The 25,948-nt window shown below is 34.3% G+C and overlaps 1 protein-coding gene across 1 annotated transcript in view; it reads right to left on the reverse strand.

The window, feature by feature from the left end:
• DYNC2H1 (dynein cytoplasmic 2 heavy chain 1) overlaps positions 1 to 25,948 on the reverse strand; it is a 373,792-nt gene that overhangs the window by 242,644 nt on the left and 105,200 nt on the right. Inside the window, exons 48-59 of the mRNA XM_027095669.1 lie at positions 25,084 to 25,214; positions 23,589 to 23,837; positions 22,982 to 23,090; positions 19,798 to 19,911; positions 18,622 to 18,764; positions 14,295 to 14,379; positions 12,352 to 12,506; positions 10,676 to 10,813; positions 5,199 to 5,312; positions 4,453 to 4,613; positions 3,373 to 3,496; positions 2,433 to 2,554 (exon numbers count right to left, since the gene is read on the reverse strand). Coding sequence (XP_026951470.1) covers positions 2,433 to 2,554; positions 3,373 to 3,496; positions 4,453 to 4,613; positions 5,199 to 5,312; positions 10,676 to 10,813; positions 12,352 to 12,506; positions 14,295 to 14,379; positions 18,622 to 18,764; positions 19,798 to 19,911; positions 22,982 to 23,090; positions 23,589 to 23,837; positions 25,084 to 25,214 — 1,645 coding nt within the window. The remainder of the gene's footprint in view (positions 1 to 2,432; positions 2,555 to 3,372; positions 3,497 to 4,452; positions 4,614 to 5,198; positions 5,313 to 10,675; positions 10,814 to 12,351; positions 12,507 to 14,294; positions 14,380 to 18,621; positions 18,765 to 19,797; positions 19,912 to 22,981; positions 23,091 to 23,588; positions 23,838 to 25,083; positions 25,215 to 25,948) is intronic.

Genomic DNA, 25,948 nt, shown 5'->3' on the forward strand with positions numbered 1-25,948 from the left:
TTTTTGCTTCTCTGAAAAATTCTTTAGCTCTCTTTCTATTCCAAATGATAATCTTGCTAGGAACAGCATCCTAGGTTGCAGGCTTTGCCCTTCAGTACTTTGAATATATCATGCCATCCCTACTAGCCTGTAAAGTTTCTGCAGAGAAATCAGCTGATAGCCTTTTGGTGGTTCCCCTGTAACTAAATCTTTGTTTTTCTCTTGCTGCCTTTAGAATCCTCTCTTTAACTTTTGCCATTTTAATTAATATATGATTTAGTGTGGGTCTGTTTGGGTTCATCTTGTTTGGGACTCTCTGTGCTTACTGTACCTGAGTATGTTTCCTCCTTTAGGTTTGAGAAGTCTTCAGCCATATTTTCTTCAAATACATTTTCAACCCCCTTCTCTCATCTCCTTCTGAAACCCCTGTTATGCATAGGTTAGCATGTTTTATATTATCCCATAGATCTGATATGTTGATTTCATTTTTTTTTTCATTTGTCTTTCTGTCTGCTGTTCTGATTGGGTGATTTCCATTACTCTATCTCCAGATCACTTATTTATTCTTTTGTCTCATTTAGTCTGCTATTCATTGCTTCTAGATTGGTTTTATCTTGGGAATTGAATTGTCTATTTTTGATTGGCTCCTCTTTATAGTTTCTAGGTCCTTGTTACAGTGATCTGTGTTTCTACCGATAATCTTTCTTAATTCAGTTAGCATTTTTATTACCTCCTTTTTGAAATCAGGGTCTAGTAGACTGCTGCATGGTCTGTTTCATTATTTGTTCTTACAGGGGATTTATCTTGTTCTTTTAACTGGAAGTAGTTCCTCTCTCTTTTCATTTTACTTAACTTTCTTTGTCTCTATGAATTTAGCAGAAACAGTTATCTGCTGTGGTCTTGAAGGGGTGTTTTTATGTGGGAACATCACTGTGTAGACTGTGTGAATCCAATATTTTTGGTGTGAGGGCTGGTTTCAGTTGGACGCCAGCCACATCATTCTTCAGGGTGTGTGGGCTATTATCCCCTTGATAGGTGGTATGGCTGGTGTTGTAGCATCTAGAGCCTGTACAAGACGTGAGGTGGGACTTTTTCTCTGCTCCATGGCTGTCAATGCCCTGTCAGAGGTGAGGTCTGCTCCCCAGTTGTTGGAGTAGAAGCCCTGATGGTCAGGCTCAATCAGTTTCCACTGTCCATGAGTTCAAGCCCTGCCCAAAAGGAGGTGATTGCTAAAGCAAGTAAGGCCCATGCAGTCACAGAGGACCTATGCATCACCTGTGTAGGCATTCACGTTTCTGCTCAGAAGCAGCCCAAGGTTGAATCCCTTTCTCTGCTGTGTTCATCTGAGATCTAGTGCAAGGCTATGGTCTGAAGTAGGCTGGGGCTGAGGGCTGGGGCATCGTGGCTGCAGGAATTGAAGTGACTGCACTGCCACCAGAGATCTGGGCTGCCTCTGTGGCAGTGTTCTCACAGAACCTGTCTGCCCCAGATCTACTGCTAAGTTGTGGCATGGAGTGAGTGGAGCCAGAGCCAGGGTGCTCTCCCTGGGAGACGAAAGGCTCTGTACTCCTGAGCATGCTGATGACAACTGCTACCGTCCCACCTGGACCACATCCCAGTCCCTCGGGCTGTGTCTCTCTCAAGGTCTGTCTGCCTGAGCTTCAGTGCTTAGTCACTGGGCATTTCTGTGGCACTGTTCATGTGCACACTGACAATGGCCTCCATGACTCCACCGGATCATACCCCAGCCTCCAGAGTCTGTCTCTCCATAGCTAGACCAAGTCTGTGTGCAAATCTTGCATGAGGGATGGAGTGAGTGGGCCTGGGTTGTTTGCCCGTTCGGATTGGGAAGTGGTAAGGCAGCACCCACTAATGCAAAACTCTCTCGACCCTGCTTGTTAGCAAGCCAGCATGCGAGCACTCCTCACAAGTAGAGTCTAGGCTTTTCCAGCCCTTCTGTCTGTCTCAGTAGATTTCCCAGCAGGCGAGGGGGACTGTCTCTTCCACGCAGGAGCCCAGGACTGGTATGCCCAGTGTGTGGCTCAACCTCCTCGCTCTTCAAGTCAAGGGTCCACCCATATAGAACTTTTCTTTCTTACAGATCCTTCCTAGGGGCTCAGTTCCTGACCAAATGCCTTTTTTTCTGTCCTACCCAATTATGTACAGATCTTTCTTGCAGCTTTAATTGTACAGTTCTTCTGCCAGTTTCTAGTCAGTTTCCCATGATAATTGTTCCACATGTAGATGTATTTTTGATGTGTTTGTGAGGTGAGGTGAGCTCCACATCCTCCACTCCATCATCTTGATCTACATTCTTAATTTGTATTTAAATGACTCAGTGTTGTCTGCTGCCTTTTTAGATACAGACAAGAAATAAATCCTAATAATATAACTAGGTCATTAGATTGATGAAAATAAAGGCTAGAACTATTTATATTTTATGTTTCACTTACGATTCTAATCCTGCCTGTTCAGTTTCCAAAGGCTGAATTCGTTCCAAGACATGGGAGTACTGGACATTGGCTTTAACCCAGGCAGCTAAAGGAGCAGCTGCGGTACTGGCACGCTTGGCATTCTGAAAAATACATCAGAAATTATTCTGCATCTTAACTTAATTTCAAATAAAGGCAAAGTTAATTCTAGTGTATTTTCTTTAAGCATTTGTTTAATAACTTATCCCGAATAATGAAGTTTTTGGTTTATAGCAAAAATAAAGTGAATTGCTATTTTGATTAAGTGAAAAATACATACACTATTTTTTCTTAAGAATAAATTGTTTTGAACCACATACAATCTTTAATATAATGACATTTCATTGACATAAGTAATTATCAGCCACGTTTAAAATGAATACCTGTGCCGTCCACAACGATGTTCAAGCACCAATTCTTTCTCTTCAATATACAAGATAGATCTTTACTAGATAAAAGCAATTTTCAAACAATTGCTATTGGTGTCAAAGAAGAAGTACATGACATTTTGAATAAAGGATATAAAAAAGACCAGAATCATGGAATTTAAACTGTTCGCTGAAATTAGATATAAGTATTCCAAGAGAGATATCTGTTATTATATGACAAGTATACTAGAAGAAATAAAAGCATACAGGCAAGTTGGAAGTTATGACTAGTTAGGAACTTACCGCTGACAGTAGATCATAAGATTCAAAAACCACTTAAGATAATAAACCTTCCCCCAACCCTCTAGATTCTACAATAGTTTACCTAATTCTTCTGGTAAATGCTTCCCAGCTATAATACTTACAACTTATTATAATGAACTTTTAGTTTTTAGGTAAACTAAACAATCAATAATGATAAATCATCATATTTTGACAAGGAGAATATTATATAGTATGGAAAGGGAATTTATGGCACAACTGTTAAAAATTACCTTTGGATCAAAAGATCCTTTATTTTTAAAAAGAAGTTCTTCAACACTCTCTCTTATTTCCTTTGGAATATTTCGTGCATCAAAGGTTGCTATGTCTTCTCTCACACCTCTCTTTGCAAGGAAACTGAAATTAAAGCATAGTACTTCAAATAAGGCTAAATAAAGTTTGCTATTTTTAACAAAAATATCAATTTAACAAAGTGGTGTATACAATACTTTTAATCTATTAGTTAACCAAAAATAGGGTACTTTTAAAGTACTTAAGCTTCTAAAGTACCATTCGTCATTTTTTATAGACGAGGATCTCCAGAAAGATGCACAACAGTTTTTCTAATGTTCTGTGAATACACTGAAGCAATAAAATGAAGGAATTATAATCTTGAACTCTACCCAAATCCCTTTTTGTGAACCCCTGGGTACTAATACATTCTAGGATATGCAAGAAAATATTCTGACTCCTTTATAAGAAAGATTTTAAAGTGCTCCCTCAATCTAAATCTTCTCTCCCATTTCAGATAGAGAAAGAACTCTACTATCAGCCTAAGTCCTAAAATGGAATTGAACAACAGCACAAACCACAATACCATTGTTATACTGTGAAACCTAAAGCTGCATAATTGCATACTGAGTTAATAATCAGCCTTTTCTCTTCCAGTTTACATCACTCTTATATAATTTATGGGGCTCTCGCCTGCTCCCTGTGTCTCTCTGTCTCTGCCAAGAATCCAAGATTCTTTTTGAGAATAGTGACTATATTTACTTCATCAGTAAATCACAGTAAACACAATGCTCTATACTGTGTGAGGACCAAATAAATATTTGTTTATTAAGATGTTCTTAAAGACTTTAAGGCATTCCTGTTTTCCTTTGACACTTTTAACAATCACTTATAGAGAAAGGAAAATATAGATCTTGATATATGATTACATAGACCATCTTGAAATATCAGGGGAAAGTGTGTAACCAGGTAGGTACTTAGATGAAATTCAGTTTGAGAAGCAATATAAGAAATATTTAAAAATACAAAAGAATGTATAATTCATTGGTGAAATAACATTTTTCACAAATTCAAAAACTTACCTTTTCATGCTCACCCAAGATGTATCAAAGATACCCATTATTCTTAAAACTCCTTCAAGAATGTCCCTGATTACATCAGGTGGCATACGCAGTGAACGAATTTCTGAAAGAGATTCTTGCTTAATGTTTCCAACTGCTAGTTTAGCTTCATTGACTAGAGGCTAGAACACGAAAAGGGCGTTTTTACTTTCAAAAAATATATATAAAAAAATCACTAACTCTTTACAAATAATGTTTTATTGTCATTTTATTAAAAATGACTCTAGTTATTAATATCCGTTCTCTTCAAATATCAAAATGCCCTGAAACACACAAAGTACAAAATGTTCAAATTGAGAAAGTAAGAGTTTCTTCTCACCATAACTACAACAGTCTAATTTGGAAAATCTAATTTGTTTTGAGACAATTTGCCATTTTCAAGAGGCTCTTTATATGCTAAGACTTGTTTGCTTATTTAATCAAGTCTCAAGAGAAAAAGCCTAAGAGTTTATCTACAAAATATTTTTTCCTCTACAGTCAAAACAACATGGTTCACACAAAACAAAGATTATTTTTAACAACCATCAGTTAATTTGCTTACTCCTCCTAGCAGATTTTCCTTCCCGCTTCTCTTTTATAAATAGTATTGAGTGAAAGCCACATTGATAATACTATTAGAAAGTGACTTATGCTTTAAACTCCTATGTAAAGTTGGTAATCAAAAATGTAAATGGCTCTTACAGTTTCCTTTTTTTTTTTTAACTTACCTGTACTTCTTTTAATTCATCATCAATTTTGTTTTTCCTTTCTTCAATTTTAATGACTTCTTCTGCTATTCTGTGCTTTAGTCTTTCAAGTTCTGTCTTTTGTTCACTAGCATCCTACAGGAATATTTAAATAGCATTCCAATCAATTTTAATGCACTCAACATTTAAAAGCATGATACCAAAAATGTTATTTTAAAATAGCACTTTCTATTAAATGCTTTTCTAATATTAATTGGCATAAGAGTTTCTAAAATGCCTAGGAAACATGATATAAATTACTCTATGTTTACTATTAAGAAGTATGCTTTATTTATTTTTTTCTGAATAGCAAAGTAATAAATGCTTACTATTTAAAAATCAAACATGTCCGAAATGTATAATTTAGAAAATGATCATAATAATATACATTTAACACTTGCAACAACCCTGAGATAAATATTATGCTTATTTCATAAATAAGAAAACTGAAAATAGAAGTCTTCTATAATTCTAATAGTAGAATAGTAATAATTCTTAGAGACAATCTATAGTATATTAGAAGTTTGTTTCTAGACTTTATTTTAGACAAAAATTAATTGAGGGCTTCCCTGGTGGCGCAGTGGTTGAGAACCTGCCTGCTAGCGCAGGGGACACAGGTTCGAGCCCTGGCCTGGGAAGATCCCACATGCCGTGGAGCAACAGGGCCCGTGAGCCACAACTACTGAGCCTGCACGTCTGGAGCCTGTGCTCCACAACAAAAGAGGCCACGATAGTGAGAGGCCCACGCACCGTGATAAAGAGTGGCCCCCGCTCGCCGCAACTAGAGAAAGCCCACGCACAGAAACGAAGACCCAACACAGCCAAAAATAAATAAATAAATAAATAAATAAATAAATAAATAAAAAGCCAAGCATTTAAAAAAAAGAGCAGGCTTTAAAAAAAAAAATTAATTGAAATCATGACACAATAATATGGCAAATATATGAACAAAAATTAGTAAAGATTCAAAGAACACTAAATGATATATTAACACATGACCTCTTTGCTCATGAATACAAAAATCAAGGGTCTCACATATATAAAAATGGATGAAAATTATGAATGTTTGTGTTTGACTTATTTATTTATTATACTATAAAAAAAAACAAGGGAAAAAATTTGTCAAGAAACCTTCCAAGAATCCTAACAACAGTGATTCTCAACCATATTATAATCATTCAAGGAGTTTAAAAACTAATGCTTGGCATCCTCTCTAGACTTATTGTGGTAATCATGTCACATTATATACATATACAGAATCATCGTACACCTGAAACTAATATAGTGCTATGAGTCAATTATATCTCAATTAAATCAAAAAAAGAAGAGACCAGAGAGTTTTCTTCTCTCTCTCTCTCCCTTCCTGAACTGGAAGAAATAAATTTCTGTTGTTTAAACCAACAACAAGAACAATACTAACGCCTTGTGTCCTATTGCCAATATATTGATTCTTCAGGTACCTGACACGTGAGCGCAATTGATATCTTCTATGTTCCACAAGGGTTTCTACCTGTGTATCTCTGCTACCGCTCCTCAACAGGGAAAGTTCTTTTCTCCATCTCCACAATATCAAAATCACGCTTACAGGCCCAACTCATGTGCTTCGTGTTTTATTAACCTACTTTTCCAATTGTAAGTTATATCTATTCTGAGTGACTACAGCATTTAGTGTGTTCTTTCCTTATGTCACAAACCTAGAGTTGCTAGCTTTAAAAGTTGTACGGTTTGGTTTTTAAGCTGTCTCTCCCTACCATACTTATGTATAAAATAACAAACAGAAATGTCTCCAATTTATAATTGAGCAAAATTATTAACTTATAATACAAGATGCAGAGTTATTCTTCTGGGTCTCTACTAAGTAATACAATTAGCTACAGTCTTAGAAATACCTCCTCCCAGAACAGTCCAGAGAAAAGAATAGCATAGTACTCAATGTATCTTAATAATGTTCACTAGTTTGAAGGTACATAGGCACACGGAGTGCTGAATATTTTCCTTTTGTAAATATATAGTTATCAATGATATTATTCTTTATGGAGCTTTTACTTTTTTCAAATTACTCTTTAAAGGTAAGAAATTTAAAGGTGTTCCAATCGCAGCTACAGAAGCTAGGAGAATATGGAACGATGCCTTCAATTTCCTGAAGGGAAAAAAAAGTATTTGACAGATATTCTTAACAATAAAAATGACTAGCTGCTTCAGATAAGTATTTATATTACTTTGGTTCTAAAATTCCTTGATAAAAAATTATGCTAAAATTTTACAGTATGAAAATTGAATTTATTATCTGATCTATTACTTCCAGGTCAGGCAGTCCATAAATTTATGTTGTAAACACTGAATGTGTATATAATCATCAATTATCTGCAAATGTTATTGCTTTGAAGATTTTCCATCTGCCAAGGAATTTATTTTGACATGCCAGGTGAAATCTTTTGCTTATGCCATTCAAATCAGTCCAGATAACCCTCTTGAGAAGTTCACAATAAACAAACCTCCCTTCCACGCTCAGATTTTCAATGAAGATGACCAAACATGAAAAGAAAGCTTTTTTTGTGAATAACTAAGAATTATTCTTTAACTGAGAATAAAGCAATCATGTAAGAAAAATAATAATAAAACATATTCAGAAGAAAAAAAATATTCAGGAAAAATGAAACTTCATAAAATATCCTCTGAGAGCTAGTTGGAGATACTGCAACAATGAGACAACAACAAATAAGGACACTACTGCCAAAAGGAAACATCTAGAGATTTTTTTAAATCTCCTGAGAAATAATTTAACAGAAATGAAAAACTCAATAGGAGGGTTAAAAAATAAAGTTGAAGAAATTTTGAAGAAAGTAGAGCACATAGAGAAGAAAAAAAGTGAGAAAATATAAGAAAATTAGAGAACCAGACCAGTAAGCCCAAAGCCCAAATAATAAGAAGAATTCTAAAAAGCAAGAACAGAGAAATAAAGGAAAAGGATTTATCAATAGAATAATTTAAGGAGATTTCCCAGAACTGAAGCAGATAAATTTTCAGGTAGAAAGAACCCACACTGGACACAGTGGATGAAAATAAACCTAAAGCAAAGCAAATCACCACATCTTTCAGAAAAATGGAAACAAAGATCTAAAATAGATTCCAAGAGAGAAAATAAAAAACAACAAGTCACCCCAAAACAGATCAGGAATTAAAATAGCTTTGAGTGTTTCAATCACAACAATGGAATCTAGGAGAAAATGGAACAATGCCTTCAAAATCCAGAATACTATTCCGAGCACACAACCAACCAACCAACCAAGGACAGAGAAGAATGTTCATATATGTGAGATCTCAAAATTTATCGCCCATGTATCCTTTCTCACCAAGCTTTTGGGGATAGGCTCCACAGAAACGAAGGCATAAACCAAGATGATAAAGAATGATCTCAGGACAGCAGCTGTAACCAGGCACAAAATGAAACAAGCCAGAAGGCTCTAGGAGAGAATGCTGCAGGTGGCTGATGAAAATTAAAAAATAGCTGAGGCCTTGTGAAGTCTTCACAGAATATTTAGAACACATTTTTAAATACGCAGTTTATGGAGTCATACCACTCCCCTTCCCAACTATCAGAAGTTTGGAAAAAAGGTTACTCTTCTGAGAAACTAAGTCAAAGAAGCTCTGGATTTGTAATTACCAGGCTAAGCACTACAAAGCTAAGGGCTAGAATGAGGTCTCATACTAAAAAATAAGGGGATTACATTTCCTTGCTGATTAATGATGTTGAGCATCTATCTTTTCATGTATTTACTGGCCCCTTTATAAGTCTTTTTTCCTGAAGGGCAGGTTCAAATCTTTTGCCTATTTTTAAATTGAATTGTTAGTTTTATTAGCATTGAGTTGTAATCACTTCTATACATGCTGGATACAAGTCTTTTATCAAATACACGTTTGTAAATATTTTCTCCCAGTCTGTGACTTGCCTTTCATTTTCTTTGGAATTTATTTCAAAGAGCACAGGTTTTAATTTTGATAAGATCCTATTTATCATTTATTTTCTTCTTCTATTTTGGTATCATATCTAAGAAAGCTCTGCCTCACCCAACATCATAAAGATTTTCTCTCATATCTTCTTCTAAAGTTTTATAATTTTATGCTCTACATTTAGGTCTACGATCCATGTCAAGTTACTTTTCATATAAGTTGTAAGGTAAAGGTTTGAGGGTTTTTTTCCTCTCTTCATGGATCTCCAAATATTCCAGTACCATTTTTTAAAAAGACCACCCTTTCCCCATTTAAACAGTATTTTTGTATACAATTAATTGACCATGTATGCATGAGTCTGTTTCTGGATGCCACAGTGTTCCGATAGTCGATATGCCTATCATTACACCAATATTACCCTACCTTGACTACTGTAGCTTTATAGTAAGTCTTTATATCATAAGCCCTCCAACTTTGTTATTTTTAAGACTTTTTTATACTATTTACTTTTACTGAGATATATACACTAGTCTGATAAACACTGAAGTTAATTTAAATAAAAGAGGCATTGGACTTCAAGTAAGGTTAACAGTCACCCACATTGAGATGGGAAAACATATTTAAGACAAATCAGGGAGGTAAAACTAACAGAATTTAATGATTCATTAGAGTCATGAATTGAGGGAACAGAAATATAACATAATTTATAAATTCTGTCTTGAATAATTAGCTATAGTGTAGTACCATAAACTGAGGAAAGGAATACAGAAAAGGAAATTATAAGTTCAGTTTTTAATCTGTTTTGAATTGTGAGACTTTCAAGAAGACATGTCTAACAGATAATCGGCTATTTGAGTCTGAAGTTCAGAGGAAGGATAGGGCTGAAGGACAAAAAAGATGGATTTGGTGGTAATCAGTATGTAATCAGTACTAAAAAGCAAGGTAATGGACAGAAGCATACTGAGAGGGTGTGCAAATGTAAAAGAATACCCAAGCAAGAAAGAACAGAGAGAAATCTCCCTTGAGAGGGTTCAACAAAAGAAAGGCAATGTTAAAAGAGGATATAAACAAAATATTAAAAATATCATGAAAGTATAAATAGAATGAATAGATTTATTTTGTAAATCGTGAGAATATTTAAAACAGGGAAAACCCCTGAAGCCTAAAAGAGATTATTAAGAAAAATAAAAGGAAATATTAACTAACAGAGGGTAAACAAAGTCAGTTACAGACAAACCTACACCAATTAAAATGTTTATATTTTTATATTATAGATAAATTAGTGTATGAACAATTGAGGAAAATATAGTTTTGATTTCAAACAATATGGGAAAATAACACACTCTTCCACAAAAGTTCAAGTACACAACGCTATCAGTCTACTCAGCACAGACAAGCAATATTTTTTAAATCCACATAAGTAAAAATGTTATTTTTCACACTGACTGACAATCAGGCATAAATGACCTTTCTATCGTTTGCATCGCTGAGCTTACTCTAAACATTACCTGCATTGATACTGTGATCTCTTGAAGAGCAGAATCTGCTTCATCTTGCTTAGTTTTAAGTAATACACTTTGTTCTCCGGCTTTTCTGTTCAGTTCATCCACGAGAGCTTTAGCTTCATTTAGTTTAGATACACCAGCCTACATTAATAAAATGTTGATTGACAATATTAAAAGAAAAGGAATTTTATATACATACAGTAAACAAAGTCTATAAGAAAGAATCAAGCATAAATGTAAATGTGTACATATACTACATTTGCAAGTGGACTTAGGTATTTTCGTCTTGCTGATTATAATGATTTATTCAACTGTGTACTCATTAAGATGTAGTAAAAGACTCCACAGAGGCTTTAGAGAAAGATAGATTTTAAAGCATCACAGTAAAGCTGAACGGATCAACATATATTAGATATTAGATAGCTTAAATAGTAGGGTTTTTACTCACTGCATTAGACAGGAAGGAAAATAGAAAAGAAAAAAAATTCTGTAAACCCTTCCCATTTTTCAGTCTCATTGGTTGGGCAGAAGGACTCAGGGGCCACTCTTTTTATATTGGACGTGACTTGGTTTGTCTGTCCACTACCCAACTATTTTATAAGAGACTGCCTTACAAATGGGTCTGGTAAGCAATCACTCAAAATGCTTCAGCTATTCTTTGGGTGGGTGGTTGACCATGGCCATTATAACACGCCTGGCCATTATAACACCCCATTCCACAGCCCATGGATAATCCAAGGAATAAACATGAAAAATATTCCCTCTCTTCTTTAATATGATTGGGTTTTTGTCACATAACAAATCAGAAGATTTGGAAAGATAGTAATGGCAAAAAAAAAGGAATGTAAATAGTATTTACTGAGCACCCAGCACAGAGGACAGGCATCACGCTGGTTCTTTACGTTTGAATTTTATCTAATGTACTCAACACATTCACCCAATTAAGCTGCAACTCAGTCAGTTTAAGTGATTTACCTGAAACACCATAGAGAACTAAATCAGGAAATTACCCCTCCAAAGCATGTAGAGTTAGTGGCTTAATATAAATGAAAGTGAATCATTAGAAAGAAGAATAAAGATAACTCTGCCAATTAATGTTCCTAGTTTACGACCCTCACAAAGAGAAGCAAGAACTTGGCAGAGGAAATGCTCTCTGACAGAATCTGAAGCTGACATTCTAATACCATGCTTAAGTTTAAGCTCTGCAGTTAGAGAAATACAAAAAGAAAACTGTTCAGAACGTACCAAGTCAAGTGACATGGATAAGAAGATGTTTATAAAATATAATTTTAAGAATATATTTTAAAAATATAATTATAAATATAATTTAAAGTTTATTATAAAGCATAATATTGGATATTACGTGTTAATTAATAATAGGCATTTCTGATTTCTAAAACACATTTATATGAAAAAGACATTTAAAGACAGCACCATAAACTATCAAAAACACATAAATACCATGTAGTGAAGAAATAATTATTCAAACAAAAAAAAAAATTACAAAACCATTACTATAATCTAGTGGGCTATAAAGACAGGTAAGTGAGACAGTTTTCCAAGACATTTAATACAGTACAATATTTATTTATATTAAGTATGGCAACATGGCATTGTGATTTACATAATCCTTGTCCCCTATGTATAGATAAAATAATTTAAGATTACCAATATTGTACCTGCAAATGACTTTGTCTTTTTAATAATTCCTTTCTCTTGCTGCTATTAATGGCAGAATACACACGTAAAAAGGTCATATAGCGGCTTGGTGTAGCACCATATGCTTTACAAGACTCGTGGATTAATAAAAATGATTTTAGAAAATCAGGATCAACTAGAAAGAGAAAAAAATGACTTAATATAAGTACGATCCATTAAGAATTAGAGAAAATGAACTTAACTATATTTATTCTTGCCAGATACTTCTAAGCAATGAAATTATAAATATGAGATAACATCTTTGCCTTAAAGGTACACAGGCATTCCTATCCATTCACAACTTCCATTTTTCTTATTAATTTTGTATTATTAATTTCATTGGTCTCTATCCTTCCACTGTAATATATTTCCCCTGACAATTTTTATTACTGCAAGAAAGATAAATCTATAGCTTGTCATAACATATAAATTAACTGGAACTACATAACATGTAATCCAAAAGTAAGCTCACTAAAAGCTACTTGAATGGAAAAGAGATACCAAACCAAGTAACACCTATCCACTCTTACTTACACAGGGAGAAACAGGACTTCAAAAGCCAAAAAATTAAGAACAAGTTCCCATTAGATCCAATATATACAAGACCAAACATACCGTCTCCCTCTCGTGGTCTCAACCTATTTCCCTCTGTATTCCCTACCTCAGTGAATAAAATCAACTTCTAATGAATTTTCCAAGCAGAACCCTGAGAAATATTCTTGCATCCTTCTTCCTTGCATTCAACAGCCATTACATAACCAAGTCGTCTTTAGATTACCTCCTAATATCTCCCCAATTCCATTCCTTCCTCTTAGATTAGAAGGCAATAGCCTTCTATACTGGTCTACAGTACCTCTGGTTTCTCTGTACACCAATCTATTTTTCATAACTGAAGAAAGGGGTACACGCAGAGACTTACATTTCTAAAACAAGCCTCTGGTTACATCTCTACCAAAAATCTCTCAATTATTCCAAATCACCCACAAGTCAGAATCCAAATTCCTTCTTTAGCATGACATGGAAGGCTCTTCCTTACCCAACCCTGCCTACCTTTTTCTCTTCATCTAGTACTCTACTATTTATTATATCCTATGTCTTAGCCCTTCAGTGTATTTATAGTTCCATAAAAATGCCTATTTTATTTCTTCAAGCCTTTTCCATGCTAGTCACTCTAACCAGAATGACCTTCCCCAAACTGCCCGTCTGGGCAAAGTGCATTTCCTTTAGTATCTGCTAGGTAGAGGCTTTACTTTCCAATGTACTTCATATAAACTTCTACCATCACTTATCCTGCTATACCAAAATTTTATGTTTATATATAACATATTTCTTGCTACCACTAGATTATCCTAAGTCATCTCCAGTATCCAGTCCAGTACCTAATATAAAACAAGTTCAATAAATATTTAATAATTAGATGGTTAGATTAAATAAATGAATAAATATGCTATGGTATAAAAGAAAAAGACCACAGTCAAAGTTAATGTGGAAATGGAGAAAATAAAGAGAACATTATAGTTAAGAAAAATATTACGTCCATACTCAAAGAATCATAACACAGTTTTGCATATGAATTGAGTGCTTTGACATACCTAAGTGATAAGCTAATATGAAAAGTTTAGGCTATTAGCCCAAAACCCTATATAAGTAAGTCCTTTAGATCATTTGGGTCAAAAATGTACATTTCTAATGTCTTAATTTTAAACAACAGATATGCTGTTAGGTCCTATATGAAATGACATAAACATTAGTTTTAAAAAAAGAGGGCTTAAAAGTTTAGTTTGCATCAAAAAACCTAACTTAGTTAGTTTAGCATTATTCCAGTTCATAATCATCATGAATCTTTAATGGATCTATAACATTAGAAATCAGGAATTATTTCATCAATAAAAATCAGATAAAGTCAATTTCATCAAAATACTACCTGAGTTTTTTTTCTTTTCTTCTTTTCTTTTTTTGTCGCTATATTTTTCTTCACCATCTGTTTCACTGAATAACATTTCAGGTATCTAAAATAGGAAGAGCATTTCTTTAAACCTCAATTCAGTAGGAAAAAAGTTTAAGTAAATCCAATATCAGAGGTTAAAAAACCTTTAACACACACACACCCCAAAAAAAGAAAAAAAGAAACAGTCTCAATTGGACTTTTCTTCTAGGATTCTTTAGAGGACATTATTTCCTAGTCAAGATTTTGTCACATATCAACCATTAATGTATTGCAAATTAATAGCACATAGAAAAGCTTCAACATCTCGCTTGAAAAATGATTAGAATTTTTGAAATGAAGAAAATCACATTTTTGATTGAATTAGAAAATAATCACAGATGCCATTTAAAATAGTAAAATAATAAAATAAATGTTTTATTCGGCATCAAACTAATAAAATGCCTTCATGGCATAAAGGAATAGGAAGGAAGCTTAGCTTTCTTAAATAAGAAATAACTAAAACTAAACAAAAATAATTTCATAATTGATAATTAACATAACTGCCATCAACATAATTGATAATTCTAAAAACTATCTATTGTCTATAGCTAGGTTTTTGCCACTATCACAAATAAGAAAATAAAGTTTCATGAACAGATATCATCATTATTAAAGAAAATATTATAATCTTATAAGAATACTATTTCAAAATATACAAAAAAAATTTTTAACTCTATTTCTGGGAAAAAGAAAATAAGTAGAACTCTGAAATTTTAAAATTAAGCCAAAACCTTCAACTTCTTTCATCTGATACAGTTAATATTCCTAACAAGAGGAAGTACAAGTAATCTAGGTAATTAGGTCAAAAAATCATTTTCTGAAATTCTCAGACTGAATAAACCATTAAGCCAAAAGATTCCTTAACTAATGGAAAGTTTGAAAGTGCCATGGTTCTTGAGCCAAAGAACATTTATTTTTTCAAATACCTTCACTGATTTCTGAAAAAACACTTAAGCAACTGTGAGAATATTTTAAATATACACTTTTAAATCAATGGAAATTTGTTTCTTTGGAAACTTACTTTCTTGAAAATTTTATCCCTTATATTAGTTAGCGGGATTGTGGTAATCATTTCACAACATAAAAATATACAAAACAACATGTTGTATACCTTAAATATATACAATTTTATGTGTCAGTTATACCTCAATAAAGTTGGGAGGGGTAGGAAACATTCTATCCCTAAACGATATTCTACATTAGCAAAGTTTTCCTGCCTGGATTTACCCACATTCCCCTTTGCCTCCACTCTCCCTCCTTGGGGATAAAAATGGCACTTTCTAAAAAGAATTGAATAAGTATATTAACCCTATTAATTCCTATTAATACCCTGACCTCTCGATTCCTTGAATTCTTCTCCTTCTGTTTTCTATCACCTTTTTCCCGGCCACTCACCCCCACTTCAAAGGGTCACACCCTGATACCTTGTCACTAACAGCAACTGCAATCATTTCATAATCTCACTTTCAAATATCCCACTCTTCTACCACTACACTCCTGTCTTCCCAGCTCATTCCATTTGCAATGTCAATCATCCTCAGACTCCACCAAGACCTACAATCTATTAATTTAACAATCTTTATACTGTCATTCACCATCTTCCTACCATAATTTCTCAGCTCCCTTGGCCTTCACTTGCTTTGTCATACTCGAGTAGCAAAGCAAAGCCCCAATCCTGGTTAAATGCAAGTCACCACCTATTGAAGGTCTGCACCTATGAGTGCACATGTAACTGGAGAAAAAACACACAACTATGCTGATTGGCCTCACTGAACTTTATAATCACTAACCTCACGTGAACCCTTAATGCTACCTAGCTATTATACTCCATTCTCCTAAACCTTTCACTCTTTCCCCTTCCAAACTACTATTTTGCATATCCTCTAATATCTCTTCAAGACTCCAAAATCTGTTCCCTCAACTTTTCTCTCAATTGATAATCTTACCTCCTATTTCATTGGGAAAACAGAAACATCCAGAAGTGTCCAAAACTTCCCATACCACACTTGCCCACCTACTTGGAACTGTGCCCCTGTACTCTGCTTCCCTTCCTGTTATTAAGGATAATGCTTCCATTCTACAAGCAAAGGCCTATCCTTAATTGTTTCATTTGTGCAATAGACCCATATGCTGTCTACTACCCAAGGATGTTGCTCTAGCAATTTTCCCGTCTTTCATGTAACATACATGTTTTGCATCTTTTTTGCATTCCCAACAGTGTATGAAAATGCTACAGTTTGTCTCAACTTAAAATTTTTTTAAAAAAGAAAGCAAGCATTTTAACCCCCACTTCCTCCAGTTACTGACCCATTTTTATCTTCTACTTCATAACAAAATTCCTCAAAAGAGGCAACCATATTCACTCTCCACTCTTCTCATTCTTTCTGAAACACGTCAATATGTTTTTTCTCCACTACTAACTGAAACTGCTTTATCAAAGTCACTAATGAACGCCATGCTGTTAAATGCAACGATCAGTTCCCAGGCCTTGTCTACCTTCATGTGTCACCATTCATCCTTCCTCACTCCTTTGAAATGCTGTCTTCACTTGGCTTCTAGGCTTCACTTGTCTACACGCTCTCCTGCTTTCCTATTTCCCAAGCAGTTCCTTCTCAGTATCCTTTGCTGGTTCCTGGTCTTCATCTCAACCTCTTAATGTTGAAGTGCCCCAGAGTTCGGCCTTTGCATCTCTCCTCTCTTTGCCAACATTCACTTCCTTAGTGATATTTTTTTCTCACAGTTTTAAATGCCAGCTATACTCTGATAATTCCCACAATTTTACCTGTATGCCTGACCTTTTCCCCGTTCTCATATATCCAAATGTCTTCTCAATCTTCCAGCTCAGATGTCTAACACCTCATATTTCACACATCTAAAACTGAAAACCTCATATTCTCCTCCCAAAATGTTCTTCTCAAAGTCTCCCCTCAACTGACAGGTATTCCATCCTTCCAGGTGCTCAAGCCAACAGACTTGGAGGTATCCTTAACTCCTCACTTTCCCTTACACCTTATTACAATTTGTCAACAAATCTTATCGTTTCTACTGCAAAACATACCCAGTATCTACCACTTCTCACCACCTCTACCACTACATCCTGAGAGCAAGCCATCCTCGTCTCTTGCTGAATTACTCAATAGCTTTATGACTGCTTCCTCCTTGTCTTCTATGGTCTATTTTCAGCTCAGAAGCCAGAGTATTACCATTAAAACATTAGAATAGTTTTGCTCAAAAGCCTCCAAGGGATCCCTTACTTGTTTCCAGGAAAGCCAAAATCCTTATAATAGCGTCCAAAGCCCCACCCTAACCTTTCTCTTACTTCACTGACCTCATCTGCAACTACTCTCCCCTTTATCGCTCTGTTACAAATGAACTGGCTTCTTGCTGATCCTCAGAATCACCAGGCATGCTCTCATCTCAGGTTCTTCACCTAGAAAGCTTTCCCCCCAAATATCCCCCAAAAGAGTGTAAATTCCATGAGGGCAGGGACTTTTGTCTTTTTCTCTGCTATATCCCCAATATATGGAATAGTGGCATGTATTAGGCACCCAATAATTACTAATTCTTAATGAATACCTCTTGTTCATTGGCCTCCACAGACTAGAATAACTTTCCTCTCCTTTACCTACTTACTGAAATCTAACTAAAATATCATCTCAACTCTAAAACCTTGTCTATTATCTCAAATTACACTCCTTCCTCTGAATCATGACAGGCATTAGTCTGCACTTCTACTATACAAAAATAAAGAAATGAATGATTGGGAATATGAGTATCATTCAAAAAGACAATATTGAAAATTATTATTAATTCAAATGAAGCAATATAAAAGGCTTCCAGCTGAGACGGTGCTATGAGTTCACAATTTAAACTCATCCCCCTCTGAACACATATCATAGCAATAACAGATTTTTTAAAAAGCATCTAAATTTTAATTTAAACAACAGCTAATATTATTGCTGTGATATTTTTATCATAAGCTAGCCTATAATAGGCTAAATAATGAAATGGATAAAATTTTTAAGGTACAATAATATCTCTGTGGTCCTTAATTAAGAACATAATCTTCCACCTAAAATTCTATACTCAACTAAACTATCAAATACAAGACTATGAAGAAAAGAGTTATTTTCAAACTTATGAGAGATTTTCAGTGCCACAATTAAGGTAATATTATAATAAACACCAAAGGGAAGTTGTGACAATCAATAACTTTAAAAAAATGTGCTCACTTTTTACTTCCATATTTAAACATTAAACTTACTTTCTTCATACTGCTATGTGACCAACCCTCCATCCACAACACCTGGCATTTCTTATGCAAAGCAGGATTACTCTCACAGTTTATTATGAAGTTTAAATTTGCAGAATCCATTATCAAGACAATATGCAAGTTTTGTTGAATTCCTAAAAAATAAGAAAATTATACTCTTGGAATATTACAATAATAATAATTGAAGAAACCTATATATGGTCTGGTTTTATGAAATTAAAATGTTTTGAAATGGGATGGTAGGAGCTGTTTATAAAAAGAACAAGCTATGAAACAGTATTACAGTATAATTTTTATTTTGGTTAAAAAATACGTGTGTGTGTGTGTGTGTGTGTGTGTGTGTGTGTGTGTGTATGCTAGGATAAAAGATCTAGAAAGGTATGATACTGCTGTTACTTTTCAAACATGACACTGGATTCTATTTTGTAATTTTTCTTTCAAGGATTTTTGTTTCATTATTCACAAGCAAAACTGATCTCTGGTTTTCTTTTAGGAGAAATACCTTTCCCTTCTTTCAATGACAATATCATTTTCCCTTTGTAAAAAGGATTTTGGACACTTTCCTTTATTTTCTATGTTGGACACTTTCCTTTATTTTCTATGTTCTGAAACAGTTTAAAATAGCATTGAGATGATCGGTTTCTTAAAGGTGTAGTAGAATTTCCCTGTAAACTTGAAGTGGACAGAAGGGAGGGTAGCTCTTTAACAACTGTCTCTATTTCATCAATAATAAATGTTCTTTTAGAAAAATAAAGATCAATGTAATAGTCACGTCTGGGTGCTGCCATCATTGCCTTATTTTTTGTTTATCAATTTTAGATATCTACAGTGCACATGAAACTACTTCTGCAGTAATCAAACTTTCTTTAGTTCCAAAAAAATAACACTACAGAGTCTGGCACAATCTAAATAGTTCAATAATTCTCTAACATAGGAGGTACTAAAGCACAAATTTCACCACATGGAAACAAAGGCAACAAAGTAAATATTCCAAAGAACATTACCATACTTTCACCCTTCCCTTTCACTAAAATTTTGCTAACTTGTTTTTATTATAGGTTAGCCTTTATGCTACTTATTTGCTAATGAGAAAATAATGCAAATTAAATGGTATTTATTTCATATGAAACATAGTTTAAATTGATTAACGAATTCTATGGCACTTACTATATGTGAAGTAATTGAAGACTGGTCCAAAAAAACCATCCTGTGAAGCCTGATCTTTAAGAGGCAACAGCAAGGGCTCTAATTCTTCAAGAGTGTAGAGTCCAGGAACTTCACCTACAGAACATTACATTTCTTTTGAGTTTTACCTGCATTACACTAATTCAAAACACATTTTACACACACAATGCTTCTTCTATTTTTGTAATCAAATAATCTGATGTTATTCAAGCTTTGTTTTCAAAAATAAACAAACCCTATCACCCTCTATATTATTCACAAATCTACATCTATAGCCTTCAGTTGATTAAGCAAACCATTAAAGACAGTTCATAATCTAGCCATCTATCTGCTTTTCCAAGTCCTTCTCTACCCCAACCCCACAAGACCTTGTATTCTAGCCTCAATGAACTTCTTTGTGTTCTAAAAATTTAATGAAATACTCCCTCTTCCTGGAATATTATACCCACAGTCTTCCTCTGCCCCTTATCTTCCCCTAATATTATTGTTTATCCCTCAAGACACTACTTTGTCAACTGCTATATCCATGAGACTTTCCTGAATACCCACATGCTAGGTAAAGCATTCTTTTCTCTTGTGTATAGTATCCAAACATCACTGTTTAGCATTTACCACATCATTTAATAATGAATGAATTACTTCCCTTTCCTGCCCAATTAGATTCTGAATTCCCGGAGGGCGAATATTTGATCATGATCAATATTAACCTTAGGGCATTCTTAGCAAGTATCTAAAACATAAATATTTGTTAAATAAATGAACAAATGAATTATCAAATGAATGAATGAACTTGTACTAGAAATCAGGAGAACAAGTCATGGCCTGCTACTATACAACAGAATGATGAAAGTCAAATCAAAGGTGATTAAGACTATAAGAATTTGATAGAGGGCTTGAAGCTTGTCTTGTTCACCACCATAAATCCAGTTATTTAATAAATATTTGTTAAACCAACATATTTGTAATTCACAAGAAACTGTAAGATTACATGAAAATTCTTTTGCTGCATTCATGTAGAGCCCAACATAGTTTGAATCCCTACTTTTCTTTAGGTTAATCTCAGAGGTACCAGACTGCTCCCCAACCACCAAGGATGTACATATTCAAATGCATACACACATAAATGTGCTCTATGTCTTCCTCTAAACTTCAGCCATATCAAGATACCCTTGATTTCTTAAATTTGGTAAAGAAAGCTAGCTCTATTTACATATTCTATAGGGAATAAGAATTTGAAATACAAAAAAGAGACAAAAAGGCCTATTAAGTACTTTCTCTGAAAGTATTTTTCAAATACTTTTTTTGCCAAAAACGTTGTCAAAATTTAACCTTACCAAAATTTAACTTTATTTATGATTTTTGCTATTATATCTTGATAAAAAGACCAATTTATCTTACAATAAAAATAATTACTGGGTTAATGCTTATCTGGATGTTTGCTTTCAGAAATTAAAACCAAAACAAAAATACAAAAACCCTGTATATATCTGGCCTACAAGTTTATCTCAGCCAAAATGAACAAGGTCTCCATCTAGTGACAATTTAAGCAATATGCAGGAATGTGCACCTTAAAAATCAGAAGAGATTATTTATAAAAAGGGCCGCAAACACTTCAAGCTTGCTCAAGACATACCACTTTCACTATACCATTTCCCTTTACTTTGACAGAAATTGACCTACCACTTGTGTAACTAGAGTCTTTCTCATTTGGGCACTAAAGTGTAGATACCTCACTTTATAAATGTTTCCTTCAACCAAAGCTGTTAAATTCTGAAAAAACAAAAAAACTATTTTATCCCAGAGTCTACCTAGCAGGATACAAAACAAGTATTTATTAAAACCTGAGTGGAACATGAGCATCATGCAAATTTTGTCCTCGGGTCCCTAGAATGGAACAATTCATATAGTTGAAACTAGTTTTTAACAAGGTTTACTTTGTACTTAAGTACCAAAATACTTAGTCCAAGTTTAAAACGAAGCTACCTCATACCAATTCTACTAACAGTGGTTATGCATTATAAGGAGATTATAATAAACTTCATAAAGTCTTCAGAAAAGGAAGAACTGCAGGAAATTGCAGGTATTCTCCTCAGGAAATCACCAAAAAGGTCAGGTGGCTCCAGAGACAAAAAGAGTACAACACAATTCGAGAAATATGAGACCTCATATATCTGAAATATATCTGCTATTATATAACCACATTTAAGGCCATATTATAATTATTCAATTTTTCCATTAATGATGGACAGTGAGGTTCTATCAAATTTTTATTACAAATTATACTACATATTTCCTTACATACTAGTTCTTTTAAAATTTATTTATTTCTTTATTTTTAGCTGTATTGGGTCTTTGTTGCTGCGCGGCAGGCTTCCTTTAGTTGCGGGGAGCAGGGGCTATTCTGCGGTGGCTTTTCTTGTTGTGAAGCACAGGTTCTAGGCGCGCAGGCTTCAGTAGTTGTGGCTCAAGGGCTCTAGAGAGCAGGCTCAGTAGTTGGGACGCACGGGCTTAGGTGATCCACGGCATGTGGGATCTTCCCAGACCAGGGCTTGAACCCGTGTCCCCTGAATTAGCAGGCGGATTCTTTTTTTTTTTTTCTTGCGGTACACGGGCCTCTCACTGTTGTGGCCTCTCCCGTTGCGGAACACAGGCCCCGGACGTGCAGGCTCAGTGGCCATGGTTCACGGGCCCAGCCGCTCCACGGCATGTGGGATCCTCCCGGACCGGGGCACAAACCCGCGTCCCCTGCAGGCGGTCTCTCAACCACTGCGCCACCAGGGACGCCCGAGCAGGCGGATTCTTAACCACTGCGTCACCAGGGAAGCCCAGTATAACACATTTTTTAAATAAGTACTGGTTGATAACTTTCCTAAAAGGTTATAACTTATAATAGTCCCACCAAAAGTGTGTTAAGAGGGCCAATTTTTCAGTATATTCATCAATATTCAATATTTAATCATCATTTTTATATAATTCCACAATCTTGGTTTTATAAAAACAGGGTTTCTCAGTTCTCCTGCTCTGAGCATGTTTAATGTTTAATCCCATGTCACCTTAATAAAAGCTATGCCAAGTGTTCTCTGAAACATAATTTTATATAAGATCACTTTCCTTGAATAATTTTTACATTACTTTTATTTTCTTTAAATAGAACCCATTTACTTGCCTGAAGACAAAAGGCTATTGATCATCTCCAAAAATGTAGGATGTACAAACTGATAATCCTCAAGAAGTAAAACTACTTGTTGTGCTTCAATACCTGCAAGATGTAGCACCTGCACAATAAGAAAACACATTTTGGTACACATTAAATATTTTTGGCACAGGTAAAAACTTTCATTCTGTATGTAAACTAAGTTGTTTTTATTGATTGATATTTGAGTAATCAAAATTTAGCCATATAGTCTAGAAAGTAAATCCACTGAATAATCAAAATTTAGCCATATAGTTTGGAAAGTAAATCCAGTTCATAAACAAATACTACTGGGAGGAAATTTAATTATTTTACATCTAGGACATTAAAATCTAGAGGATAATTTTTAAATACACCTACATATGTCCTAAATGCCATCTTTTTGTTTATCTTACCTATCCATATAACATCCCATAATCTGGGGTGCTGAGAGCTAAAAACATAATTTTGTAACAATTATGGAGAAAACAATCATCAAAATTAAAATAAAGACTATGTTGCATATCAGAGATTTAAAGGCTTTTTGAATAACTAACTGTGATTTAAAACCAAATAAAACAAAAGACTGTGAGTCACTCACATGTTTGAGATCAATTTTGAACTGCTTCAGTTCATATCCCCTGGAAATCTTTGGTGAAAACAGCACTGCTCCATGCATATGACTGACTAAAGAAGTGATGGTCCGACGACCTACACCACTGCATCCGGCTAACAGAAGTGAACCTCCAGGAAAACTCAGCACTCTGTCTATCCTAGACACATATTCCAGGACTTCTTGGAAAAGTAAAATATCTAAATTCTGGTTATCTCGTCCATAATGAATAAGACCCTTCAAAGATCACAAAGCATATTATATAATTAATATAAGTCCAAATTACATAATAAAATGTTAGTTATCTAGATTAAGAGATTATATTTTTGGTGCACTCAAGAAAAGGGGTTAAGTGTATTCATGTTGTTTCACACTCTTTTATCTATCCAGTAATCCAGCTTTATGGCACTTTGTAAGGAAAAATTTACATGATGTCAAACAAGTTCACGCGTCCACAACAGTCAGTTACTTTTGAACACCATTAATATAACTAGTAAAAAGCAGTGTAAGATAGCAGGTTAATTATAAAGACTTCAAAAGCTCTCAAATTTTTACCACTTGTTACACATCAAATCAGTGTGCACAGACTATAAAACAATCCCCAAACTCTCAAAACGTACTGCCTAAAGATATTTTGTGAACTCTTGTTCTTACACACAGCTCAGCAATGAACCAAAAGCCCACAAAGAGGTAGCATGCCCTGCCAGGAGCTATGTGATAGAGTGAAGAAAGAGAGAAAGGACAGCTTTCACATACTTAACAACTTTTGCACATTCCCAAACTTTTCAATATCCATTCCAGGCAAACAAATAAATTTACTAGACCATGAAAGACTTTTCTTGATATAAAATCCATACTAACTTCCACTATAAATATTAATTTTTAAAGTAATCATATATAATACTGTTTCTTTTTATTATAATTAATCTCAAAAACAAAACAAACAAACAAAACTCCATAGGACAGTGCTACTAAAAGTTTCAGTGAACCAGCAGCATCAACATCATTTGGAAGTGTCTCAGAAATTTGGATTCTCTTCTGATTGTTTTCAGATTCAGATTAGTACCTATTGAATTCAGATTTCTCTGGATGGGACCCAGCCATCAGTATTTTCTGGTTCTCAAAGTGTTTCTAATGCTCACTAAAGTTTGAGACCACTGCTCTAGAATGAGAAGTTAATATCATATTAACTGTTAATATAATATTAGCAGTTATATTTCCCAATTAATATTAAGCCTTTTTAATAGTTCCAACCTCAGATACCTTTTCCCAGCATGTATCCTAGCAATTTTACACTAATCTGTGTAAGTGCATGTGCACCTACTTAGATCTGCCACATTGGGCTAAATTCCAAAAGATACGAACCGCTTTTGCCTATTCTAAGATCTTTCACTTCATGCCCTCAAAAAACTTACAATAAATATTTTGAAAATGGCTTTAATCATAACCAAATCCCAATTCAAATTCATTATTCATATTATACCTTTTTAATAACATCCTTAAGATCTGCAGAATTTAGTTTTCCAAGTGGTTTTCCATGTGGAGGCAAAGGTTGTCCTGGGGCTGACCTTATTCCTGAATTATGTTGAGCTCCCCATGTAACATAGAAATTATCTGTAGAAATGAAAGATATTTTTGTTTTATGTGTGTTAATCATAATGGGAGCATCAGTAGATATATTTCACACTAAACTGTTTTTAACTTAATTAGTCCAAATAAGAACATCCCCAGAAAGGCAAAGATTAATTACTTTGAATTGGCAAATAAATAAAACAATCTCAAAATTATTCTTGAAAAAGAACACAGATTTACTAATATCATCAAGAGCCCTGACTTCTAAAATAAAAGAAAAATTAACCAAATTTTAATTAGAAAATAAAAATCCCACAAACTTCCCTTAAATTTATCTACAGCAGTGTTCCTGTTACCACACAAGGAAAATCTGTTCACCATTCTATTGAAGTTTCGCCTCCCAATTCCTCTGGGAGACTGTTCCATCAGTATCCACCTTGTCATATGCTGCGCTCAGCAAACCTTCCCTAGACCCCAAGCTACCTCATGTTCTTCTTTCCTTCTCCATCATATTTCTCACATTATCTTCTACTTGCCAAAACCACTATACTAAACTCTTATTTGGGAACAACAATGCTACCCTAATTGCGAAATCCAAACCTTCATTGTAGTCATTATCCCAACATGACTTGTGTGCATCTCCTTAATGGAACTTTTTTCCTTGAATCTATATTACCGTGCTCATCAAGCCACAACCACTACTCCTTTTCAGTTTTCTATTTATCCCATATATATATATATATATATATATATTTTTATTTATTTTTTTTTTTTTT

Source organism: Aethalodelphis obliquidens, unplaced genomic scaffold (assembly GCF_003676395.1).
Source record: "Aethalodelphis obliquidens isolate GAN/ISIS:26980383/991018 unplaced genomic scaffold, ASM367639v1 scaffold93, whole genome shotgun sequence".
NCBI lineage: Eukaryota > Metazoa > Chordata > Mammalia > Artiodactyla > Delphinidae > Aethalodelphis > Aethalodelphis obliquidens.